This window comes from Pseudomicrostroma glucosiphilum (genome assembly GCF_003144135.1).
Source record: "Pseudomicrostroma glucosiphilum strain MCA 4718 unplaced genomic scaffold BCV69scaffold_1, whole genome shotgun sequence".
NCBI classification, from domain to species: domain Eukaryota; kingdom Fungi; phylum Basidiomycota; class Exobasidiomycetes; order Microstromatales; family Microstromataceae; genus Microstroma; species Microstroma glucosiphilum.
In genome coordinates this window covers 1,410,947-1,428,116 of record NW_020289913.1, presented here as the reverse complement: position 1 = coordinate 1,428,116, position 17,170 = coordinate 1,410,947, and the positions used below count along the sequence as shown (strand labels likewise).

General features: G+C 57.0%; 5 protein-coding genes across 5 annotated transcripts; 3 read left to right on the top strand and 2 right to left on the bottom strand.

Annotated features, from left to right (window-relative positions):
- Positions 1–1,412: 1,412 nt before the first annotated feature.
- Positions 1,413–5,328, top strand: BCV69DRAFT_275404 (hypothetical protein; the record flags this gene model as incomplete). Its single annotated transcript, XM_025491075.1, has 2 exons — positions 1,413–2,935; positions 3,018–5,328. 2 exons carry the CDS (start codon positions 1,413–1,415, stop codon positions 5,326–5,328), a joined length of 3,834 nt encoding a protein of 1,277 aa, XP_025351214.1.
- A 323-nt stretch (positions 5,329–5,651) lies between these two features.
- BCV69DRAFT_296355 (cytidine deaminase) lies at positions 5,652–6,364 on the bottom strand (the record flags this gene model as incomplete). The annotated part of the gene is made up of 3 exons (XM_025494000.1): positions 5,652–6,037; positions 6,112–6,191; positions 6,282–6,364. 3 exons carry the CDS (start codon positions 6,362–6,364, stop codon positions 5,652–5,654), a joined length of 549 nt encoding a protein of 182 aa, XP_025351213.1.
- A 328-nt stretch (positions 6,365–6,692) lies between these two features.
- BCV69DRAFT_279955 (hypothetical protein) lies at positions 6,693–10,901 on the top strand. The gene is made up of 5 exons (XM_025491432.1): positions 6,693–7,165; positions 7,254–7,614; positions 7,693–7,781; positions 7,849–8,207; positions 8,276–10,901. The coding sequence occupies exons 1-5, from the start codon at positions 7,132–7,134 to the stop codon at positions 10,721–10,723; spliced, it is 3,291 nt and encodes a 1,096-aa protein (XP_025351212.1). The 5' UTR covers positions 6,693–7,131; the 3' UTR covers positions 10,724–10,901.
- Positions 10,712–14,951, bottom strand: BCV69DRAFT_279954 (hypothetical protein). The gene has a single exon (XM_025491431.1). The coding sequence runs from the start codon at positions 14,845–14,847 to the stop codon at positions 10,819–10,821; it is 4,029 nt and encodes a 1,342-aa protein (XP_025351211.1). The 5' UTR covers positions 14,848–14,951; the 3' UTR covers positions 10,712–10,818.
- Positions 14,809–16,651, top strand: BCV69DRAFT_254931 (hypothetical protein). Its single transcript, XM_025490570.1, has 4 exons — positions 14,809–14,991; positions 15,069–16,106; positions 16,195–16,284; positions 16,393–16,651. The coding sequence occupies exons 1-4, from the start codon at positions 14,871–14,873 to the stop codon at positions 16,515–16,517; spliced, it is 1,374 nt and encodes a 457-aa protein (XP_025351210.1). The 5' UTR covers positions 14,809–14,870; the 3' UTR covers positions 16,518–16,651.
- The last annotated feature ends 519 nt before the right edge of the window (positions 16,652–17,170 follow it).

Genomic DNA, 17,170 nt, shown 5'->3' with positions numbered 1-17,170 from the left:
ATACCTCAAGTGTACCAATCTTCTTCAACGTTTACCTTCTTTCCTCTTCTTTTGCCGGCTAGGCAGCACATACCGAGAAGGGCTTCGCAGCGCAATTGCAGCTGAGCACCCTCAACCCGTAGCACCTGTTCGTAGGCGGGTCTCTCTTCCCCTCTTTTCCCACTTCGCTTTCCCATCCTGTCGTATATACCGCTGCATTCTATATCCACGGACTCTTTCTGCCGCGTCGGGCTCTCTTTCTCATATTTCCCCCCGTCGTGTTGATGTATACCCCCTCTTCGTTTTCCCTTTATTTGCCTTTGGGCACGTTGTTTGTCGCGGCATCTAATGACCCGCATCTATTTAATGCCGAAGGCATTGTACCCTTTACTCTAAGTTGTTCTTGGCGTCGTCCGTACGAGCAATGCATCACAAGAGCATAACTTGATAGATCTTCCGGCTGAAAGAGGTTGCTCAGGACCTTCAGGCGTCGCCTCGCGGCGTGCGACGTCTCCTCACCTTCGTACCTTAGCATCCGCAACGCCTGTATGGCAGGCGCGGTAGCCTCCATGTCCTCCTCGCCTAGCTTTGTTCATCCTCAATCTGTCCCCTTTGCTAGCAGGGAGGGACATACGCAGGCACGTTCGTCGGAGCTCTGCCATTCCGATACCCAGCAGCAGGGGCGATCTCAAGACATCGTCGAGGCCTCACGTTGCCAGTCTAAACTTGGCTGGAGCGATAGAGGAGGTGCTGCTCCCTTTGTCCGTGCATCACCACCCATACCGCCCGGGCACCAGAGCTGTGCGTCGTTGGCGGTGGCTTGCCCCGCTGCCAATGGCCTCGGTTGCAGGGGCTGCTACACCCAGCCTTGCGCCTCCCCGCACACCACCACAGTCACCCCGACTCTCACGCCCACGTCTCCGCACAAGGAGCCGAGCCTCGTCCTCGAGCGGAACGCAGCTCCTGGTCATCCTCGATATCATCACCCAATTCCCGCGGGGAAAGGGGACGGCGACGCTTCTCACCAACCCCTTACTCACCATCAGCGTACCACCTCCGCCCAGTCCATCAAGGGCAGCCGACAGCCTTCAGAGCAACTCACCACACCAGCCGCTGAGCCCGCACCACGCCCTTACGAAGCGGATCCTCAGCGCTACACAGCCTCGGCCTCTCCCGTGCCAGCCGGTCCTTTAGCAGCCGCTTCCCACGGGAGGCTATTTAGCACAGCACCTCTTGTCAGGCGTCTACTTGCCAGGACAGAGCGGCCCCCATCGCCCAGCTCAGCGAACCAAGGACCGACACAGTCCTCACCATCGCCGACCTCATCACATCCGCCCAGCAGCGACCTCCTTCGCCTGGTTCGGAAGCACTCCCTCCAACGTAAGACAACCAGAGGGCAGGGATCGCATACATCGCTCATACGGCCACCTGCGATGGCCACATCGGTCGCCCAGAGCATCCCGATCGCCATCCCTCGCCCGCCCACTTCCGGTAATGATGACCGAGCAGATAAGAGTAGGAACTCTCAGAACCACTACAATGGCCTGGCAGCCTCGCCCAACAAATCCCTCATTCCGAGCTCGCTGAGAGCATCGGCAAGCTCGCTCAGTGGCGTAGTGCCCCGAGCCTCCTCCTTCACTACATCTGATTGCCATGGAGGATCTTACTCTCAATCTCCCAGGGCCAGAGCTGCTCCGGCCAACTCCATTCTGCTCAGAAGAGGCGCCGGACTAGGGCAAGAATTTGACCAGACCGGGCTCGATGTGGCGGAGACCGGGACTTCGCCCCGTATGCTTTTGCCGCCCGCACCCGTTGTTACCCACATCCCAGCTGTTCCAGTGGACGCTGCCGCTCAGAGGAAGAAGGAGCGCCGGGAGCGCGAGAAGCTCCGGGAGAAGGAGGAGCGAGAGCGTAGAGAGAGGGAGATCAGGGAGAGGGAATTAGAGCTGGCAGATGCAATCGAAGAGCAAGAGGAGAAGGTCTGGGGCATCCCCAAGAAGGCCTTCTACTTTGGTCTGGGCTCCGTACCTGGCGCCATCAACTTCAATGCCCAGATGGCCATGATGGCCGGGTGGGGCAATGGCAGTGGAGGACAGGGGGATTATATCCGAACGCCCAATGACTCTCTCACGCGACCGCCCTACAAGTCGAGAACTAGCAGTGGCTCCACAAAGAGGCCCTCATCTAGTCGTAGCGCCTCCTCAAGCACAAAGGCAGGCTCACAGAAAGCGAAACCCAGTCGTACGGCAGCAAAGAAGGAGGAAAAGGCAGCGGCGAACAAAGAGGCAATCGAAGCACTGCGCTCTTCCAACTCGAGCTACAACAGTGCATATACAGAAAGCGATGGCTCAGAGTCGGACGGTATCGATGCAGAGGAGCTGGCTGCGCTCAATGCTATCATCAATACCAGAAGGAGTATGGCTGCAGCTCAAGCTTTAGCCAGCGGAGAGGTGAAGCTGCCAGCGCCCAAGCGACCTGTACGACCATGCTTGGCAACTTTGCGGGCCGTCAGCATGGACACCGTCGCAACCACCCCTTCGAGTACCTCAGACGTCACTTCCCCTGACGTGGCGGATGACGCCGACGTGCCAGAGAGCAAGTCTCGACCGCCTTTCCGCAGGAACGAGTCGACAGAAAGTCAATTGGAGGGCGCAGGATCCTGCAAGATCCGCTTTGCACCGCTGCCTAGGCCTTCGCCGATCGACGACGATGTGGAGAATCTACCTCCCGGTGGAGAGTCTCTCATAGAAGGTCAAATCGACGAGAAAGGTCTTCCCCTCAGCGAAGCTCAAGCGATGAAGGCTCTTAGCTCGAAGGATGGCTCGGACAGTGATGCCGACCCCGGAGGAGAAGACGGGGATGATCTTGACAGCGGTGACGAAAGCGAATCCGATTACGAAGACGTCGACGAAGCAGAAAAGTGGCGACGCAGGATGAAGAAGTACAAGAGCAGATGGTAAGTCGCCTGGACCACGTGAGATCTGCTGAACAGCTCTTCGAGCTTTCCGATGCTGACTGCCGCTTTCTCGCCTCCATAGGTACATGATGGGGCTGCCTCCACAAGCATTCAAGAGCGAATATTATCGGTCCTGGAGAAAGTGGTCGAGCGACAATGCTCAGCAGCAACCCTCATCAAGGCCTGGCTCAGCCAGAAGCGATCGTGAGGACACGCCAGGCTCTGTTGTTGATAAGGTACAGACCTCTGCAGAGACTAAGCAGCAGCGTCGTCTGAGCACCGGTACGCTCGGTCTCATGAGCAGCGCCGAGATAGTGCGCAAGGCCGCAGGTGAAGTCCTCGACAATACCGTGCAGACATCGGCAGGAAGTCCTAAGCCTGCAGCGTCACCAGCTACTGACGGTAAGGCTCAACCGAGACGTGGTCGTCGCGGTCGTCGCAACAGTACTTCGCAGAAAGGCTCCTCGACCGCTCGCTCGGCTTCTGCTGGCTCAGCTGTCGACAAAGAAGAACGTATGCGACGACGTCAGCTCATCTTGGCAGCTCGGCCTGGCGGAACCGGCATGGTGACGCTCCCCGACGGGACCAAGGTCCGAGCGAGAAGAGTCGATGATGCTGCTCCAGACGGAGATGATGGCTACCCTCAAGAATGGGGCTTTGCAGGTCTTGCGAAGGCTCAGAAGCTCGAGGCCCCCGAAGATGCGGCACAAGATGACACGGAGGTGGAGCCCGATGCCACTGAGGGCGGAGACGAAGATGAGGTGCCACCTCCAAGGACAGCTTCTCCGACTGGAGCAGATGCACTCTCTGATGTCACGCCTCGCAACGCTAGTCCTGATGGCCAAGACCGTGGCGCTGAGTCCAGACTCAGTCTGCAAGAGCGTGTCAGGCGTAGGCACGAAGCAGAGGTCGCTGCGTTGGGAGCCGAAGTTTTGGCTGCTCATCGTAGGAAGGTCGGAGCGGCGAAAGAAAACGCAGCAGCAACAGGAACAGAAGCCACGACTGTCCCACCTGCATCTGACGCTGGAACTACCGAACCGGCCACTGCTACTCAGCAGAATGCCGAAGCAAAGAAGGAGGCGGTCAAGGCGCAAGATCGTCCAGGAGCTACGGTTCGCAAAGATTCTGTACCTCCTTCGAAGTACACTTGCCAGCCCTTGGCGAACATCTTCCACCGCCGACCAAGCAGGTCTACTAGCCCACAATCTGCTGCTGTCGCCTCGGAGTCCACAGCTCGTACGTCGGATTCGCCAGATGCTCGCGCTCAGCGACCCGAGAAGCCAGGTCGCAGCCGAAGCAAGACTTCCAATGCCTCATCGGATCATCTGCGGTCATCCATGGACGGCAGATCCCTGGACTACAATACGCCCCTATACTCTCCTATGCGCTCTTTGCCGCGCAAGCCTGACGCCAAGGGATACGCCGTCGTTCCTCTTCCTAGTCAGCTGGGTGTAAGACCCGACCGACCTCGAGAAGGCAGAGTGTGGGAATGGTCTGATGATGAGAGCAGCCTGAGTAGCGAAGCGGAGGAAGCTACTACGACTGCCAAAGGTGACAAAGGGGCAGATGGAAGAGGAGCCGCTGATGCAGGCGACCAAGATGAAGACGAGACTACCAACATGGACCTCAATGAGGAGGAGATGGCCGAGGAGGAACAGCGTAAAGCTGCTCACGCCAAGAGAGCCACTACATCCGCTGCCGGACTGGAGAGGATGCTTGTGAGGACCAAGAGCGGAGCTACTTCCACAAGTCTCGCTGCGACCAATGCTAGAGGTCTTCCTGCCGTCCAGCGAACGAGGACACTGGACGGCGAGTTGTCTGCCATTGCCGCTCGTGATCAGTCATCGCCTGCTCGACGCATTGCCAGCACTGGTCTTACGAAGACACCAACGCAATCACGCAGTGCATCAATGAGTGTACAGCCTAGTGGCGGCTTGTTGCCTGGAGCTTCAATTCCCTCCCCGACTCGATCCCGCAAGAAGACGTCTTCTCCTAGTGGATCCCAGCCACCGGGGACTCGCTCGCGAGGCGGGGAAAGTGCCGCTGCGCAAGCAGACTCGAGCTCTACAGAAGACGACCAGATGTGGTCTCGCAGCGTTCCCAGTGCGCTTGGAATGGGACAAAGTCTCTCCCCTACCACCTCTCGTACTTCTCAGACGGGTTCCGTACGAAGTAGCCTACAGCCTACTTCTCCACCACTTCATGCGCCGACTGCCTACTTTGGCGGTAGGACTTCCACAGAGCAACAGGAGAGGAGGAGGAGTATGCGAAAGCCCTCTATGGAGGGAGCACGAAGCAGAGAGAGGTCTGCCAAGAAACAGGCGGAGAGGGATGATGATGCGATGGATTATGGCTGGCCTAGTAGTCTCAAAGGCAGTCTTTACGATCGATGACCTGGGAGATGTCCCAGGTTCGACACCAATACCAAATAGGCAGATGGTTTATGCAGGCCTCGGCTCGGAACCTCCTCTCATGACTCTAACGACTTTCCAACGCAATGGTTCCCAGGAAGAGATGGAATCTCTTGACTTTCACCACTTATAGTACCTGCCATCTTTCACCGCTTCCATTCTTCACCTGCATTTACCCCTTTCCCGACGGCCCTTTGCATCCGACTTGCCTTGCTTGTGTGTACATACCGCCTCTCTTGAGATACCTTTAGCTTTCGATTCCCCAATGTCATTGTCCCTGAATGAATACGCGCCCAGTGCAATTGTTACATCTTATTGAGCTCATCTGGTCCAAAGCTCAAGGGAAGTAGCTCCTCTAGTGTCCGTACAATGACTCCCTCCTCATCGTAACAGCCTTGACCCCTCTTACTCTCCTCCTTGACCTCGCCCGCACTCCCACCTTGCCACTTTGCCCAAACCATCAGTATGGGCGTATCCAATGGGGCGAACTCCCGGATGAATTGCCGGCATATTCCACAAGGAGAGCAAGGATCGTTGGGCAAATCAGAAGAGACGGCAATAGCCCTGATGGCTCCCGTGAGTGGGTAGGAAGATGGAGAGTGAGAGGCTGAGGCTGGTTGCGTGGGAGAGCGGGTAAAACGAGTAGCAGAAGCAGTTAGGATGGCGGTACGCTCGGCACAGACTCCCGCGCCTGTGGGATGGGTAGAGATCAGAAAGTGAGCGGAAAGCTGTGAAAGATATCTAGTGGGAGTTACTGAGGCTCACCATAGCTCGCATTCTCTACATTGGCTCCCTGCACGATTGACCCATCGGTAAGCAAGACTGCCGCTCCGACTCTGAATTTCCTGAGTGAGGGCAAGGGCGAGAGAAAAGGAGAGGGGTCATTTCAGCTGGCAGTGGGGGAGGCGATTGTGGTCCAAGACGCTGTGCCTCACGAGTAAGGACTGTAAGACAGCGAACGAGCGTCTAAAGCAGACTGCAAGAGCGAGTGCCGCTCTTGCGGAGACAAAGAGGGCATGGCTACAAAGAGTGATGGAGGGTAGATGGGGGGATCGAGGGCAAGACGAGGAGATACGAGGCGATAAGGTGTTGGTTGCGTGGGTGTCGTATGCGGGTAGAAGTGCGGACGGGCCACTGCTCGATGCGATGCGATGCGATGCGAGAATTGTTGACAATCTGTCTGCTCTTCCTGCATGTACCCCGAGATGCACGGCGTGGCTCTGTCACCTCGCGCGGTCACCTGTAACGGGTGCAATTCTGCGATGTCTCATCCTCTGCGCGCGCCTTGTAGTTACCGCTTCCCTCAACAGAGTTGGATCAGGCCCTGCTTCCGCCTCGCTCACGCGTCGCTCGAACAGGCCCTAAATCGGCCAGTTGATTCTACTCTAGATGTTGCCCACCTCCGTGGATTTCGCAACGACGCAGCAGGCAGGCAACTGCACACTGCGCTGGACGGGTCCAACTGCAGTTGTTGAGGGGTAAAGGCAGGCAGCTGGCGAGATCGACTCTCTGAAAGCGCGAAGAGGCCTCAAGATGAGCCAAAGCTTTTTTTGCCCCCGCGTCCCCCAGTCAGTCAGTCAGTCAGTCAGTCAGTCAGTCCCTCGACGGAAAGAGAGGTGGAGAGACGCGACCCATCGACGGAAAGGAAGCAGCCCAGGATTCAGGCCTCGCTCGGCAAGGCAGCCACCCACCATCATTCATGGCTACAGCAGCACCACCACTTCATCTTTAGGCCGCAACAGTCCTTTTCAGCAGTGACATCCCTCACGCCGGCATCGAGACCGGATGTGGGTCGTAGAGGGCCAATTCGACGGCGGTGGTGAGCAGATCCGATTTCAGGGCGTTTTGAGCTTAACGACTCTTGTCTGATGTATCCAGTCTTACTGTCCTTGACTTGGCCCTCACAGCTGCCCGACGGAAGCTACTGAAGCCATACAAGACGTACAAAGTCGGCCGAAAGGAGCCAGCCGATCTCGTCCTTGCCTCCAAGACCGTCTCGCAGCTCACGACCGTCTTTGAGGTCGGTCCTTTCACAGAAGACGATGTGACAGGGGACTACAGCAAGCGGCCTACTCTGACATTGCGTAACGAGCATGAGAAGAAGGCTCTGCATGTCCTCAGAGCTGGACGAGGCAGCAATCTAGAAGTAGCAGAAGGGACTGAAGGCGTGGTTGATGAGGACAGGACCATCGAGGAAGTGGCGCCGGGAGCGACGTGCCACTTGAGCGAGGGAGACGATGTCTTGGTCACGAATAATATTACCATCAAGTGAGTCCAGGCCGAGGGAGCAATACCCGTGCGATACAATCAAAGATGATGCTGAGGGTATGCTTGCCTCTCTTGCAGTGTCAAATGGTACGGAGGAGAGTTCCTAGCTGGCTTCAAGACAGACAAAGACGTTGTTGCGTCCAGGATAGCCGGCTGTGCTCAGCTAGGTAGGTAGTCGAGGGCTCCTTGCCTTGCTCTCCGACATTCGCGCTGATCTCTGTGACCACTATCCAGGTATCCACCTCACCCGTGATGTCAAGCTCTGGGTCAAGGGCGCTTCTCATCTCTGCGTCGGGCAGGTCAAGATGACCCCGACTGTGCTGCGTGCCGTAGCTTCACTCGCTCACATCGTTACCATTGACTACCTTGACGAGGTACTACGGCTTGGCTCGCTTACAGGCTCCGCTACGGATCGGCCCTCCTTGGAGACGTCGTTCGAGCTTCCTAGCCCTGCCGACTACTTCCCTCAGTATATCAGTCCCGAGCTGTCTGCGGAGGAAGGAAAGCAGACACTGCAGCGCAATCCAGCGCGAGCTCAGCTCTTTGCAGGCACAACTGCCCTTATCATCCATACTGGAGACGAGCTCGACAGCGTGAGTCAGAAAGCTCAGAACAGCACGATGCCTCAGGTTCTGACCTCTCCACTTTCATTCCCTCACAGCGATGCAAGGTTGCCAATGACTACATACGAGCAGGTGGTGGACAGGCCGAGTTCCTCAGTTCGGACATTGCCAACCTATCGAGTGAGAGCGAGGCTCAAAGGACGCTCCTACCCTACAAGACCTCAGCACTGTCGTTCTTCTCCCGGACTCATCATGTTCAGAATGCCCCTGATGGTGGCCTTGTGGTCGTCGTGGTCGATGGAGTGCAGTATTCAGGAGATGAGCCCTGGTACAAGAATCTCGTCTTGGCCACAAGGAGCATGGAGATCAAGATGCCTGATGAGGGCATCACAGCTTTGACGCTTAGCCTCATCAAGTGTGATTCTAGAGACCGCCTCAATGTCACAGCTTCGCTCCCGGCTGGGATAGCAACACCGCCGCAGGGGGACGTGGATCAAGGAGCTCCACAGCCTCAGCTTAGTCCTACCGTCGCTCGAGAGCAGACCGAAGCATCCTCATCCATACCTGAGCCGTCGATGCCAATACCGACGGGAGCTACTGCGGGCTCCGAACCCCCAGCACCGACACCTACCGAGGCCAGACCTGAACACAGTCCTCCAGCACCGACTGCTTCTTTTGCAAGCGCATACACTCAAGACCCGGAGCCGCAGGGCAGCAAGAGGGGGGGAGACTTTGCAGAACCAAGACGACCTCTAAAGCGGAAGCCTCCCACCGGTCGAAGTAATCCTTTCGACGCTCTCATTGGTGGTAGTAATAACAATGAGATGGGTAGTGCTCCGATGGATACCCAAGAGCCGGTGGTCGCTGCAGGTCCCTCCAAGGAGTCCACCAGATCGGCAGAGGAGCACCCGAGTAGCAGCATCTCCACTGCTGCTCTGCGTCGGAGGACAAAGGATAGTCGGGCAGGTAGAATGTCTTCTATCTTCAGAGCATCTTACGACCTCGAGGGTCCTGACGCGACTCAAGGCAGCAGTGTCAGCGACGAAAGCTTCCGCAAGAGCAAGCCCTTCCGTGCACTGCTTGAGGAAGAAGATCATCAGGCTTCGCATTGTGCTAACGGTATTCCGGTCAACGGTGGTGTTTCATCAGACCCTCGGCGAGGTGACGATGTCGCTGCGACCCCACTGACCGCTCGACCTGCCGAGGGCTCGCGGAAGAGGCGGGGAAGTCACGAAGACGTGGCTATGGCCGAAGCAGAGACTCAGCTCCCTAGGAAGCGGCAAGCCGCGGGAGCAACGACCATTCAACGCTCGCAAAGAGGACAGGAACCAGAGCCAGAACAGGACGAAGAGGAGGAGAGTCAAAGTGCTGCCGCTCTTAGCAGGCGAAAGAAGGAAAAGCAACAGCAGCAAGCTCAAGGCGGCGTCATACGAGGCGGCGATGGTCCTCGAGGCAAAGGCCTCAATGAAGCTCCAGATGACGAACCTCACTTCTTGCAAGCCTTGGCGACGCACAAGAAGGGCAAGAGAGCCCTCGATGAATTCGACAAAGAGTTCAACAACCTCAAACTCACCAAGCCTGCTACTACAAAAGGGAAGGGCCCGACGCCTAATCCTCATACTTACGTAGAAGACGAAGCGTACAATGCTTGGAAGGCGACGGAGCTGGATGACTTTGACATGCCGGTGGGCAATTACGTACAGGTGGACTATGTCCCCCTCGTCTACAAGCGGCCCTCGAATCCTGCGAATTCAGAGAGCAGAAGTGAGTGGCGCGGTGTCCCCAACTTCAAAAAGTTCAAATCGAAGGAACGCGGCCAGCGCAAGCCTATGATCATGGACTTGACGGAGCAGCAGGACTATGGCATGGGCGACGAGTACCTCGAAAAGGTCAAGTTCGGTCTACAGGTCGCTGAAGATCCAAGAGATGATATGCCCACGACGAAGATGATTGGCTCTACGGTTCACCCAGCGAGGAAAGGTCCTGCGAATATCCTGGATGCCTTGAGAGACTCGGACGACGATGAAGACGACTATGGAGTCGAGCGGCAGAGGTCAACGGCAAGGCCGGAGACTAGTAAACGGTCAGCTACCCAGCCTGCTGCAGCGAAAGTCAAGAGAGCCGCTGCTTCTACATCTGCCCCGCAGCGGAGGCGACCAAATCATGCAGCAGTCCCCGATGATGATGAGGAGGACGAGGACGAGTCTGCTCTGCCCGACCTGCGTATCGCCAGACGAGTCGAGGACGCAGACTTTGACGATTCCCTCGGTGGCGGCGGCGGCGGCGGCTCTGGATCTCGTGACTACGCTTCTGGTGTCAGAGCCAAAGCAGGAGGGCGAGGACGTGCTCCTCAAAATCACCTGCAGCTGCAGGGCTCATCAGACGAGGAGGCTCAGCTGCCTCGTCAGGGCGGGAACGGAGCGACGAAGCGGAGGGCGATGGACTTTTCTGAGCCTGAACAGGTGGACAGCGATTCGGATGGCGGGTTTCGCGGATTCAAGGGGACGCAGAAGCGTGGTCCCGTCAAGAAGAAGGGTCGTATCTGAGATTGAGATCGTTTCAAATCATACCAGCTGTCTTTTGCTTTCGCTACGTGTACAATTCAAAAACAAGTCCAGTGGACTCGATGGACTCTCCCACCCTACATTCTGGCATCACCGCGACCCTGTCCAGTGACCTGCTCCCTGATCCACCACCAGACGTCCTCCATTCCAACCTCCTCACCTTCCCTCTTATCCTCACCCTCTTCTATGCGCCTGTCCCGTCTGCCTCTCTCAGCCTGAAACACATCTCCCGCTGCAACAATCCTGCCCCTCTCAAACCAAAGCTCTCTCCAGAGTTGCTGACTCTCCCGCTCACGTCCTTGTAGGATCAGTGCGGCCACGCGTGCATATCGAAGGGAGTGCGTGGCGACTTTACGTGAGCGCGGAGCGCGAGAAAGAGCTACTGGGCGGGCGCGATTGAGGGATGCGGCACGGAGGGGTTTCGGTTTGAGCATTGAGCCTGCTGAAGATGAAGCAGTAGAGGAGGAGGGGTGAGGAGGACCCTGAAGAGCTGCTGCTGCTGCGACTTTATCCTCCTGTAGATTGCTCTCGCTCTCCTCGTGCGAGCGCACCATTGCTGTGTGGTAGACCCAGGCGGAAGAGGCGTGCTCCCCTTGTTTGGCTAGAGTGAGGATGAGCCTGGCGACTGTACGGGAGCGGATACGGACCCGCTTCATGATCGCTCCTGCACTGGGCGCGACTGGCCTCGAGGATGTCGAGCCTGAGCCTACCGGCTCAGATGCCGAGTCGGCTCTTTGCTCTGCAGCTGCGTCATTCCCAGTGGGAGAGGGCAGACGAGCCCACGGCTTCAGCACAGCCTGAGGGTTGTAGTCAAATTCGGCATCGAGGCTCTCCTCGTACACCTTGAGCGCCTCTGCCAGTCGATCTTTTTGCCCAGCCGGATCACCCGGTAGGAGCCAGGCGAAAACTTTGAGACTCCATGTTTCTGAGTCGCCCGCTACGCTAAGGTCTCCCTCTAGAGTACTGACCAGATCAAGGATAGCACCCCGCCGCGCTTCGCCCCGCGTGCTGGGCGTCGTCTGCAGGGAACGTCCCATTGCACCTGAACCTCTTTGCGGCGATTCGACTACCAAGTCTGCGTTGATAGCGCTTTCTTCGAGGGGCACATCTGAGCCAAGGAGGCAAGCGAGCTCGTCTTCTTGATCGGCAGTGTAGAGGCGTAGAATTGGCCACTCGGCACGCGCACGCATAGCGCCATTGAAAGCTTGTCGCACTGCCTCTTCCGTCATGCGGACGCCTTGCACCGGCTGGCCGAGTGGCCGAGAAGCCCGGTAGGCGAGCTGTTGCCCCAAAGAGCGAGTGAATTGATCGAAGACATCGAGCATGCGCGTATACCAGACATGATCCCAGTCCTCTAGCCACTGAGACGTCGTCTGCATCAGTATGTTGCCAAATACTTCTAGCGGAATGAAGAAGCGTTGATTTGGAATGTCGTCGTCTTCTGCCTTTCTAGCTTCTCGCAAGGCCTCCTCGTGAGAGCTGTAGAGACGAGTCAGCTCTTCAACAAGACTGATGCTCTGCTCTGCAGACATAGCGTCTGGGTAACGAAACGCCTCGACGAATGCTCGGGCTACGGAAGCAGTGACCTGTGCACCCTGCTGTCTCATGTCTAGCACCACCCGCTTGATGATATGGGTCATGCCACCTTGAGCTAGCCTGCGGATCAGCAGTGTAGCCTGCTGTGGCTTCAGCGTCTGTACTTCACCCTCTGGCTGCATTGTCTGCCATTCGAGGTACATCTGAACTGCAAAGAGCAGATCCAGTTCTGACCCTCTGTTCAGAGATTCGGTCAACAGCCAGGAGAATTCGCCATATGAGAGAGGGGTAGCTCTGCGCGGGATACCCGCTTGCACCTGCTGGACAGACCGGAAGTCTGATAGAGCCCGCCGCGTAACCTTGATCCACAGGTCCTTGGTGAACATGTAGTCCTCGAAAGCCACGTGTAGCTTGAGCAAGGTGGAGTGTGTGGATGGGTGGATAGAATCCAGATCAGGGTCTCGAGCCAACAGTGAGCTACTGAGTCTTCTCAGCTTGTGTAGCCATTGCGCCCTGGCCTTCTCTAGTGAGCCGAGACGTCTTGCGGCCTCAATGGCCAAGCGCAAGGCTTCGGCCACGGCAAAAGTGTCGTTGAGCGTCTGCTTGCTGGTAGAAGGTCCGCTTGCTGGCTCATGGTAGATGTCCAAGAGAGTGTTGACGGCATCTTCTGTCAATTGCGCGGCTTGCTGCTTGGCTTCTCGAGGACTGCTGTGGTAGAGCTTGCTGACGTTGGCAGAGAGGCCTTGCATGACTGCGGACCGTATTGCGGCGTCCACTCTTCCTGACGCTTGATCAAGCTGATACAGCGCCAGAGCTGGCCGGACATCGCCACGCTGAGCAAGATCAAAGGCAATGACGTCGCACAAGAGATGCTTTGCGTCTTCCCTGAGGCTTGGAACGTCATGCTCAGGCTCGTCATCCTTCTTCTCGCCTTGAGCAGAGAGCAGAGCCCAAGGCTGTCGCAAAGCCCTTGCTGATCCAACAACATCTGCAGGTAGCAAAGACAAGAGCAACTTTCGGGGGGCATGAATCATCCAGGCGCTCAGGGGTCGCTTCCCAACCGCTATGCCGTCATCCATCGCATAGTTGAGGAGCTGCAAGGACAATGTGACTGCCTCATTAGGGTGGATTTGATGAGCTTGCTCTTCAGAAGAGAGCACGGCCTCGATCCGCCGCTTTGGAGAGAGGGCGAGCGAGTCAAGCAAAGCCTCTGTGTTCTTCGCATTGAGGCCGCGCAGGCTATGGGACCGTTGCCCCGCCAAAGCATCTGATGCGGTCATCTGGTCTTGATACACTCTCAAGGCGGTCTTGGGGCGGCCATGCACGGCCAGCTGATACAACAGCCGCTCCAATATGGTCATGTCCACCAGCTCTATGGTTGAACGCATGGAATCAAGCACCATTTCGAGGCCTTGATACAGTCGAGATGGTACGGACGGCAGCTGGACGAGGCCTCGTGCATGGCGGCCTGGGCGATGCAACTTTCGGAAGGCTTGTTCGAGACTAACGACCAGCAGATAGAGCAGACGTTGCTTATGCAAGCTCAGCTGGACGCCTTTGTAGCGCCTCTGCGCTACAATGAGGTCGAATGAGCTGTAGGAAAACAGTGCCAAGAGCCGGTCGAGTCTCTCGAGCTGAGAAGATGGCTCGCCTGCAGGGCTGCTTGCCACAGACCACCATAGCCTCTCTCTGATAGCCAGAGCATCCTCCGCAGGAAGCGACTGCTTCCAGTCGACTTTGAGCGCGTGAAAGGTCTCCCACGCCTTGTCGACGTCCCCAAGCAGCAGCGATGCAGTCAGAGGCGACACGGGATGGTCTGGAGGCAGAGAAGGGAGGTCGGGTAAGGTATAGTCTTCATCTGGCAGGTAACGCGACTTGTAGAGTGATGTCGATGCCTTTGCGTATGCGGAGATGGCATTGATTTCCTGCTCGCCCTTCTGAGGCGATGTACTGGGAAGGAAGTCCGGCCTGGAGTTGTGAAAGTAATTGGGACTAGATGAGGAGGTAGAGAAATGCAGCTGACGTCGGGGCCGCTCAATGGCGAGTCGTGTGACCTCTGCTCTGTTGCCTCTGTGCTCCCTCTGGACGTCATAGGAGCCACTGGCAAAGCAAAGCGATCTAGACAAGACCCTTGTGCCATCTGTAGTGAAGGATGCGCCGTAATTGAAGCAGCCTGATGGGTATTGGCGCAGCCAAGGGCGGAGGCCCATAGCCCGCAGAGTCGAGCCTGGTCCCGGAGTCGAACTTGTCGCCGAGGAGGTTCTATGATCTCCAGCAAAACATGTAAGCAGAGGTAAGCGAGATTGCCTGTTGACGATGCCAATGAGGATGTGGGTACTACCTAGCGGTGAGGAGACAGTCTGGTGCTTCCCCTTTGCCTGGCTCGCTCTGCCTTGCTGCTCTGGTTGGTACGGACCTTCCTGCCCTCGACGGAAAGAGGCGGAGTGGCCCGAGCCCGACGCGCGCAGAGAAATTTGGCAGCAACTTTCTTCTCGGCCAGGAGCCACGACGGAAGGAACACTTCGCGGAGGCATCTTGGCCTTGCCCTCACCATCCTCCCTCCTCACCATCTTCACTACCATCAGCCTACATCATGTCCGACGCTGCCACTCAAGACGTCAAACCGATTGTCAAGGCCGAAGAGAGCGCAGCTCCAGCCACAACGACCGCTCCCTTATCGGTCGAGGAGGCTGAGAAGGAGACGTTCCGACAGAGTGAGTGGAGGAGGATCCGGTGGTTTCCAGCCGGCTGCGTGTATGCTAACATCTACCCTCTGGCCTGTTACCCACAGTCGAGTTCTACTTCAGTGATGTAAACCTTCCCTTCGACAAGTTCCTCTGGACGCTCACCCGCCAGAATGATGGCTGGGTTCCCCTCGCTACATTGGCTTCCTTCAAGAGGATGAGGCCTATGCGAGACGCTCTGGGAGAGGAGGGCATTGCAAAGGTCATGAAGGCGTCTGAGTTCCTCGAGCTCGATGAAGAAGCCAAGAAGATCCGCCGCAAGAGTCCTATTCAGAGGCAGACCGATTCCTACGAGAGGAGCATCTACGCAAAGGGCTTCCCAGAGGAGACCGAGACGCTGCAGCAGGAGCTCGAGAAGTTCTTTGCTCAATTCGGTCAGATCAACGTCGTAAGGATGAGGCGAGAGGAGCTTGCCCGGCCGAAGAAGTTCAAGGGAAGCGTCTTTGTCGAGTTTGCATCGATGGACGAAGCTACCAAATTCCTCAGCAAGGGCAAGACAGATGAAGGCATCAAGTTCGGCGAGGCGCAGCTCTTGGTCATGAGCAAAGACGAGTACTGCCAGATGAAGATGAAGGAGAAGGGCATTGATCCCCAGGCTCAAGCGAAGAGGGCTCCCTCTGGCAAGGCCCCTCTGTCCAGGCCCGGAAAGTTCAACGCTTTCACTGAGCTTGCCAGGGAAGAGCAAGGTCTTCCGTCATCCGATGAGGTACGAGCTCAGAACGCTGCTGCCAAGTCGGCCCCCGGAGAGAAGAAGTCTGCTAAGCCCAAGCGCAGCGACCCGCTCAACTTCGAGTTCAATGACAAGATGCTCGTCACACGAGAGGACGAGACCGTCGATCCAGCTACTGTCGAGTTTCCGGAGCGCAGTGTCATTGCCTTTGAGGGCGCTGGAGAGAACGGCAACTGGCGGGAGCTCAAGGAGAGCCTGCTGCAGGTTGCCCCTACGTCATTTGTCGAGTTCCCCGCTGGAGCTACTTCTGGCGCTGCTGGATTCAAATCGTCGCTGAGCGACGAGGACTTTGAGAAGATCGTAGCTAAGGACCTGAAGATTGGCGACAAGCCTCTCACGTGGTCGCGAGTCGAAGGTAAGTGATCTGAAGGGGAGCAGAGACTGTGCGGAAAGGCGATCATTGACTGACCTTTACCGTTGTTGCTCCATTCCCGCATTCACAGAGGACCGAGCCCGACAATTCTACGTCGACCGAGCCAACTTCCGCGCCAAGGTCATGCTCGACAGGCGGGAGTTGCCAACTGGCAACGGACGTGATGGAGGCAGGGGCGGGCGTGGCGGAGGCAGGGGTGGACGAGGTGGACGGGGAGGTGGACGGGGCGGCAGGGGAGGTCGTGGTGGAGGTGGTCGGGGCGGCGGACGTGGTGACCGTGACCGCGGTGGAGAGAAGAGGAAACGTAACGGCGATGAGGAGTTCTTGGGAGCAAAGGGAGGTGGAGAAGCCCCTTCCCTCGCTAGCAAGAAGACGAAGACAGAGGGCGATTAGACCCCTCTCTTCTGAGAGAAAGAGAGAGGAGGTGATTGTCTGCATGCCTTGCCTGTATGTCTCCAGCTTGGATTGCCCACTGCTGCTCTACCAATTGTACAAAACCCTAACGTTGTCACATTTGCATTCCTTACTGACCTATTGTGTGAGCGATCATGGGCTACGTGGGATTGAAGAGTCGAGCGAGGTGAGGCGTGCGTGCGAGGCAGGGCTTGCTGCACGCCATGCGCCATTCTCTCTCCGATGCGAAGATCTGAGGCTCGATTTCAATTTTTACGCCTGCAAGATTTGAGCTGGACCCGTATCGAATCCTTGCCTCTTTGAATATCCTCTACTAACTGCATCCCGGTCGATTTCAACGGCATCATCTTTCTCCCCTATCAGTATTTCGCTCGCTTCGTGTGCGCTGCAACTACGGCCCCTATCATATTCAGCCTGCCCCTTGCAAGTGTGCAGCTTACGCCAGCTTTGCAGTCCATAGATCTTCTGTAGCCTCGCCTTGGTCTCGCAGCGAGAGCTCGACGTTGATACATCGACATTGATCAACCCTCCAATTCGAGACAAGCGGTGTCTTATCTGCTTGTCAGCTTCGCGAGCAAAGAAAGCTCAGCTAGAGCTGGCGCAGCGACTGCGTCCGAACACCTCAACCAGCT

Coding starts and splice junctions, on each gene's coding strand:
- BCV69DRAFT_279954 (XM_025491431.1), bottom strand. CDS start 14,847: ATGGTGAGGAGGGAGGATGGTGAGGGCAAGGCCAAGATGCCTCCGCGA.
- BCV69DRAFT_254931 (XM_025490570.1), top strand. CDS start 14,871: ATGTCCGACGCTGCCACTCAAGACGTCAAACCGATTGTCAAGGCCGAA. Junction 14,992..15,068: donor GAAGGAGACGTTCCGACAGA/GTGAGTGGAGGA, acceptor TGTTACCCACAG/TCGAGTTCTACTTCAGTGAT. Junction 16,107..16,194: donor CACGTGGTCGCGAGTCGAAG/GTAAGTGATCTG, acceptor CCGCATTCACAG/AGGACCGAGCCCGACAATTC.
- BCV69DRAFT_279955 (XM_025491432.1), top strand. CDS start 7,132: ATGTGGGTCGTAGAGGGCCAATTCGACGGCGGTG. Junction 7,615..7,692: donor ACGAATAATATTACCATCAA/GTGAGTCCAGGC, acceptor CCTCTCTTGCAG/TGTCAAATGGTACGGAGGAG. Junction 8,208..8,275: donor CTGGAGACGAGCTCGACAGC/GTGAGTCAGAAA, acceptor ATTCCCTCACAG/CGATGCAAGGTTGCCAATGA.